General features: G+C 46.9%; 1 protein-coding gene across 1 annotated transcript in view; it reads left to right on the forward strand.

Annotated features, from left to right (window-relative positions):
* The window catches only part of MTURN (maturin, neural progenitor differentiation regulator homolog), a 29,450-nt gene extending 22,745 nt beyond the window's left edge, over window positions 1-6,705 (forward strand). Inside the window, exon 3 of the mRNA XM_030308174.1 lies at window positions 1,360-6,705. Within this exon, the coding sequence (XP_030164034.1) occupies window positions 1,360-1,470 (111 nt within the window). The 3' untranslated portion in view covers window positions 1,471-6,705. The remainder of the gene's footprint in view (window positions 1-1,359) is intronic.
* The last annotated feature ends 699 nt before the right edge of the window (window positions 6,706-7,404 follow it).

The raw sequence follows: 7,404 nt of genomic DNA on the forward strand, positions 1-7,404 counted from the left end.
ACCCAGGGCCTGGCAGATGATCTGGTCCTGAGTGTGTTCGTAGGGCTCTGCGAGACCGGCGAGGGTTGCCGTTGGAGAACTTCAGGGTAAAGGCATCCTTTTGATTGGGATTCTGCTTTGTCCTTGACTCGTTTAAGCATTTGGGGGAGAGGCTGGGAAGACAGGGGAAGGGAGCACGGGTTGCAGGGCACTGGGGGGTCATGCAAAGTGAACAGAATGATCTAACTTATTCGAGTGGCTTAAGGCAGTTAGTTTGGCTCATAGGGCCGTTCAGTGAAGTTGCCTGAAAGTGATCAGCCAAGAGGGCCACCACGTGGGAACGTCAGGGCAGTCACATGCAGTGACCGTAAGTCTCACCGAGAAGCTGTGGGATTGGAAGCACCGTGATCACGGTCGGGGCCGAGGAGGACCCAAGGCCATGGCTTCCTGCTGGCACCAGAGTTTTTCGTTCATACTGATCAGACCCGGCAAATGGCACTCAAGCTTCTAACCGAAGACCAGTCAGTGCTTTAAGAAAACGTTTACTGTGTATTTATTGTGAATTTCCCTGATGATAATTACAGAGCCTCTGGAAAATACAAAAAGATAAAAAGGAAATAAAAACGTACCCATTACCTCATTGTCTAAAAACAACGCTTCTGAAATGTGGATGTATTTTGTCAAAGTCTTTTTTTCTGGGCATTTGTGTATAAATTTGAAGAAAATCTGTATTGCACTGAAAATGCAATTTTTATCATGTCTTTTTACATTTAGGAGCATATTCTTGTATCGTTAAGTTACCCAGAATACTCTTTTAAGTGGGTATATGAGATCCCATCTTACAGATCCACTGTGATTTGTTAAATATTTCGTTAAATAGATTTTGTTATTTTGTTACATCTTTTAGTGGTTTTCACGTTTTTCTGTGTGTGACAAATGCTGGCAGCCCATGTGTTTAGGTCGGAAAATAGAGGGGGATAGATTTTGGTCGTCTTGATGGAACTGTCAGCACTGTCCATTGTACTTCTGCTGACATCTGACATCCCAGATGTGTGTGTGTGTGTGTGTGTGTGTGTGTGCACAGACACTCTATTATTGTACATGGGGGTGTGGTGCCATGCTTTGATACTTAAAAGTAGAGAAATCTCCAGGCTCCCCAAGAAAACTTAGCCTTTTGGGCACCAGCCCGTTAAAGCTTTGACATTTCCACCCAATACGGTTATAAAAATAATCGTGGGCACAGTTGACACCAGTGGGGAATCCATCGGTGCTGTGCTAAGTCCTGTCAGGTGCTCTTGAATTGGGATCAGACGTCTTTGGTTACCTTCCTGCCCGCGGGCCACTTGGTACTCACGGCTGGTTCTCTTCTCTCTCCTGTAGTTACTGGGGCTTCCGGATGCAGACGATGATGCATTTGAAGAGTACAGTGCAGACGTGGAAGAGGAGGAGCCAGAGGCGGACCACCCCCAAATGGGGGTCAGTCAGCAGTAAACTTCCGAGGGCTCCCACCGAGGAGAGTAAACCCCCGGTACCTGAGGTGGGGTTGCGTGCTCCTGGGTTAGCATTTTGCGTTAGCACTTCGAAACAGGACGTCTGGCTCCCAGCATCCAAATTCAAACCAAGTACCTTTTTATTGACCACAAAATTTCTGGAATGAGCTTTGCTCAGAAGTGACCTGAAGTTTACTTCCGTTTCCGTGGGTTTCTATGGAGTTGTCTCGGTAGCCTTTGCCATTTTGAAGTTAGAGTCCATTTTGTGGCTGACCGTTCTCTCCTGAGTTTGTGTTGAAGAACTCACTTTCACTGACTCGAACGTAGAGAACTCGGAATGTATTAAGGATTATGTTTTGAGTCCTCACAGGTGACATTATTGAGGGGGAAAGCATGGCAGAGAAGAAATGCAGTCTGCACTTTTTACGTACTTTTTAAGTGTCCATGAGTGAAGGAATTTGCTTATAAGGCATGAGTTTTAATACCTAGTCATTAAACTGCACAAGTGCAAATACAAGGGCAGAAAAGGATAATCACTTAGCTTTGGATGAAGAGGGTAAGAGAGGCAAAGAAGCCTTTGCTTAAGTGTTCCGCCATCACTAAGTTACCTGGATAGATTGCAGCTGGTTCATGGTTAGGTGCAAACATGACTTGCATGTTCAATTATTTCAAAACATGCTAATTCCAAAGCCACTTTTAAAATCTAATAGCGGAAAATATAGATGGGGTGACATAAATTATTGATTTCTTTAAAATGTTTATAAACCGTCCCACATATGAAATGAAACATTTATGTTCTCTCTTTATAACCAGATGGCAACTTGTTAAATCATGAAAACATTCAGAATCCAAGTGCCACTTAAACTTTGAAGCCATAGATAGATTTAACGGGGAAATAAACCAGGATAATTTTTTTTTTTTAATGTGATGGAATCCTTCTTTACTTTCTTAATTTGTCTCTTATTCTTTAAAAAAGAAAAGTCAAGAAAAGGATCCCACTGTATAATTTATTAAAAAAAAACAAATGTCATCAGGTGCTTCGAGGAACCTAACTGCCGTGACTTTTTAAAGCGATAGGAACATGAGAATCTTTCAGTCGTGGGTTAGCTTGGTTCAAAGGGGGGAAGTTCTAATGATCAAACTACTAAGACAACTCACAGAAACAACTACTTAATAATTGGAAACACTGCTGTCAGTATTCAGCCAACAAATACGTTTCCAAGGGAAATCCTTTGGAACGCTAAGGTGGAGTTATTTAAAGTAATTCATTTTCTTGGACCTCTCTGCATCTCTCGTGCCGATAACTTAGGACGCAGAATGCCTCTTCCACAACCCTTAACTAAACGTAGCATCTGGGGTGGGAATTTTAACATGCACACACATGCCTGCGAGGTGGTCATAGTTTGGGATTAGAAATAAAAGCAGCAGCAGCGGAGAGCACAGAGCTTAGGGGAGTCTTGTGTATCTTCCAGGCATGTCAGTGTCAACCTGCTTAGCTAACATTTTCTGTTTAATTGATTGGTGCCGTGACGAGCACGGCTGCTTGTGGCAGAACCGCGCGCTGCGGTTTTAAGTCATCGGGTAAAACAATGCGGTGGTTTCCATCCGTGCTTCGGTACCCGCGTGTTTTTCCTTGCTTGGAAAAACCATATCGAAGGTTAGCCTCCGGTGGAATGATGTCCCTCCGAGTCGCCTGGTCACCCGACACACCTTGGTGTTTCATCCAGCGGGGTGAGCGTATCCTGTGCTTTGCTCCCCGTGTTCCGACCGGCCCCATACCCGAGCGCAGGTGATTGTGTTCTGTAGATGCCACTCAAGTGTGGTGGCCTCTGTGTTGACACCGTGTTGACTCCACGGGCTGAAAGAGTAAGAATGACTTCTGCCACTGAAATGAAGAAGCTTGACGAGGGACACTGGAATTTTACACGGAGAGGCTCAAAATCTGAGTTTCCATATGTTCGAACGTGGACGTTAATAGAAAAATGTATTTTATGAGAAAGCGTTTAGGCTTTGACCAAATGCGCTCTGGTATTATTATGTTAATGTCTCTGTTTATAAAAACCGCCCCGAGGTCAGCTCAGCCGGTCACTGGGCTGAGGAGAAATCTCGTCTTTGTTCTGCCCCCCGGGGTTGAGGATGCCATTGCTGCATGTTACTTATTTCCAAGGCCAGACCACTGAAGGCATCAGCACATCGGACTGTTTCCTCTCCAACTTCCTTTCCTCTGATTGTGCACACCCGCGCCCGTGCACACGCTCACGCCCACCTGGCTGTGCGTTGTGTGTGCGGCGTCAGAGCTCGCCTGGTGCAGAGCTCCACCCGGATGGGTCAGCGAGGCAGGCCGCCTGCGGTGGTTGTCATGGAAGAGGTTCCATAGTTAGACACATTCCTGACTTTCCCGAACATAGAACACTTACGAAGAGGCAGTGTGGTGCAGTGGAAGGAGCGCTGGCCCAGGAGTTAGGACAGAGACCTGGGTTCTAGTCCTGGCTCTGCCAGTGACCGTGTGACCTTGGGCAAATCACCTAACTTGCCTGAAACAAGGGGTGTTTTCCCTTCCTGCTTCCACCACGGTCGCCCCATAACTGCCTTATGACGTGTGTGTGTGTGGAGAGCAACCGTCAAAGAAAGCTTTAGGGAAATGAGAAAGAAATACATTTTGAATCACGCCAAGATGCTAACCTGAGGATCCTGGCCACAGGACCACCTTGGAGTATGTTTCTGTTGGTCTGTGAGTGTTGAAACCCCCTCAAGCGTGATCCCGAGGGGCTGATGACTTCCTGTCCCTTAGACAAGAGGATAAAGTAAGGCTTCTGAAGATCTAGAAACACACTTGTCCCGGATAGGCAGGCTTCGTCATTGGAAGGCATAGCTTTTCCTTGTGCCCTGATAGATGGTGGCTTCGGAAGTAGAATAAGTTCCCTGAAGAGTAGCTGGAAGAGAGTGGAAGAGGAATACTTTTGCTTTTTTGCCGTGTCATCCAGTAGAAAGAAAAGCGCGAGAGAGAATGTGTGTGAGTGCGTGTAGATGTGCGAATGGTGGTGGCACACGTGTGGGGGGGGGTGGCGATCGGTGGCTTGTTGGTCATTGTGGGCCAGCTGTGAAGTCAGGCCTCTGGCGACATGAAAAAACCTTGATCCTGGGTTTGAGAGACATTTTCCGTATGGAAACTGGTCCCTGTCTCTGCCTGATGGTCCTACTGAGCGCCCTTCGGGGAACCGGAGAATGAGTTAGGGAGCCAGGGAGGGAGGTGGGACCCCACGCGATGCCTGCCAGCACCCCGGATTCAAGTACACGGAGACGTCCCCTCAAGTCTCCCAGGCTCATAGCAGCACGTAGGACTTTTTTTTTTTTTTTTTAAATGTGACTAGAACATGAAAAGTCTTTGATTTAGGAATTCTCCTTGTGTCCTGGTTGTCAGAACTAGGTTTCGTGTCCTTCAGTGAAAAATCTCTCTCCTCTCGTAGCTACTGTCATTTTTCACATACAAACGGAAACCTTTCCTCCAGCACAACTACGTCTCTAACTGTTGTGTCTGTCTCCTAAGAGCACAAAGTGGATGGACCTAGGGGGGCTGTGCTTGCAGAGCATCGTCGGAATTCATATTTTAGAAATCTACCTTGCACGTGAAAATTCACAGGTTGGGAAACCGGTATGAACACATCTGATTTCCCACGGTTCGAGAGGCACATGGGAACAGGCGGGACTTAATCTGGGGCGGAGGAGATGAGAGAGGGAGAATGGGAGAGTTAGGGAGTCCGATTCTTAAAAGAAGAGAAAAAGCCCGAAGGCAGTTATCACGTAAGGTATAGGAAAACTGTCTTCATGGCATTCACGCTAGGAGCCCGCTTTCCTCAAAGGGATGGCCTGAATGTTGAGAGGCGAGGCCTGTGTCGGGGGTGGCTTTGTGGCTTTACAGATGCCCCCCAGCCAAGGAGACCGCGGGCGCGTCCTGCAAATACGGTGGAGTTTTCCTCAATAAGCCAGCCGTCAGCCAGAGAAGCCTGTCTTCCCAAAGTGCCAACGGATCTGAGGGCTCTCATCACCTGGCAGGCGGAACGTGAACCAGACTGGATCTTGCCCTCAGTGTGGAGGTGGCCAGGGGCTGGAGGGCAGAGCCCGCCCACTGACTCCAAGGTGCTTGAGGGTGGTAGAAAGAGCACAATGAAATCTCAAGGGGCTCACAGATCCCTCTTCCCCATAATGAGTGTTAACCCCGAAGAGGTGCCCCTGCCTATTGCTTCAGATGACCAGAGAAGCCTGAGAGTTTTTTGTTTTGTTTGGTGTTTTTAATTAAAAACTCAGCCTCTTCCACAAAGACCCAATTAGTTATCTTGGTTTTGTGACACCAGGTATGACACGAAAGGCTGAAGTTGCTTAGATTCTCTACAGCATATCTAAAACTTGCCAGAATGCCGGGAGCCTCTGGTGTCCATGGCAACGTCGTGTCCATGGCAAAATATCTATAGCTCGTGTTCCCCAGACAAATTGTTAAATAATATGTTGTCGTCGATATTTTTATTTAAATGCGTATTATAAAAATAGAGGGCCCGTGAGCGTTACATGTTAGAAGCCTCATGTAAAGCACTGTGTGGCCGAATGGGCACGAGCCGTTGAGAGCGTGCGCCGGGCCACACGAATATAAACATTTAATTTACTGAGAACTGGATTCGAATTCTTCGGTACTGCAGAGAAGGCGGATAGTCTGTTCTTTGTAAAACTGCCTATCCCTGTTTTTTTCTTTTGTTTCGTTTTTGTTGCTGAAGAGTCATTCTTTAAGTACCTTCTGAGAGCCAGATGGATAAAGACACAGAGCAGTACCGTGCACCCCTGTCGGCTTTTTAGAGGAGAAAGCAAATCGTCCACCCTGGGGAAAATCCAACACTATCTGTGGGCCAGTCTTAATTGGTGTGTGAGAGCAGGGTTGAGTCATCTACTTGAGAAGCAAAATCAAGGAACAGTTTTGGGTTTCTTTTTCCTTAGGCAGAAACGTTTCATGCAAGGTGTGTATGCTTTCTTTGCCTTTATATTTCCTTTCCGCGGAATCTCTTGTACATTACAAAACTGTGAAATGGGTTGCCAAAAAATTGTTGCCCTTTGTTTTAGATGCCTCCGGCAGTGTAAATCCTAAACCGATCCCTGTCTGCATCTGCACCTGCCTCTCTCCCCTGCGAGAGAGGATCTCATCCACCCATGTAATTACCATACGCTTGCTATTAAAGAGCCTTCCAAACTATGGTGGTGTTTGCCTCTTTTTTACTCCCTCCACAATGTCTGGTCTGAGAGGACACCTCATGTGACACAAACAAAGGGACAAAGAATGAGGACCGTCAGCTAGCTTGTGGTTGCCAGTGTCGGGGCTGGGTGGGAGGTGGCCGGCGGTGGGGGAAGAGAGGGAGAAGGCAGTTAGTTACGTGAACCACTGACATGATTCAAATGCTGTGGAATTTTGTGACATTAATATATCTGTGCTGATGTCGTGGCTGGTGTTTAGTGCTTTCCCAGTCTTCCTTCAGACCTAGTACTTTAGGTGTGTATACGACGGGTATGACAACCCTATTTTCCCCCATCATAGTGAGGAATCCTTTGTGGCACCGGCTGGAAACCTGTGGTCACTCTGTGATGAATGGCCCTGTTTCCCCACTACTCTCTTCCCAGTTATGACTATTTCGTAAGCAGTGACGTTTAAAGGATCCGTCCGAAGTTCGTGGTGAAGTCCCATTCTTTGATTAAGAGCAGGTTTCTTTACCCAAATGAATAGGTCTCCATAGATTGTTAAATGAGATTTGAGATTGCCTCAGTAGACAACAGCGTAGAGGTTGGTGTGTGTGCCTTAGATAATTTCATTTGCAGTTCTTTGTGTTTGGCACGGCTGTTGTCAGAGATTGGACGTGAGTAGTGGGCTGTGTGCAGGCATTCCCAGCCTCACTCAGTC

The sequence above is a fragment of the Lynx canadensis genome, chromosome A2 (assembly GCF_007474595.2).
Source record: "Lynx canadensis isolate LIC74 chromosome A2, mLynCan4.pri.v2, whole genome shotgun sequence".
Taxonomy (NCBI): Eukaryota; Metazoa; Chordata; class Mammalia; order Carnivora; family Felidae; genus Lynx; species Lynx canadensis.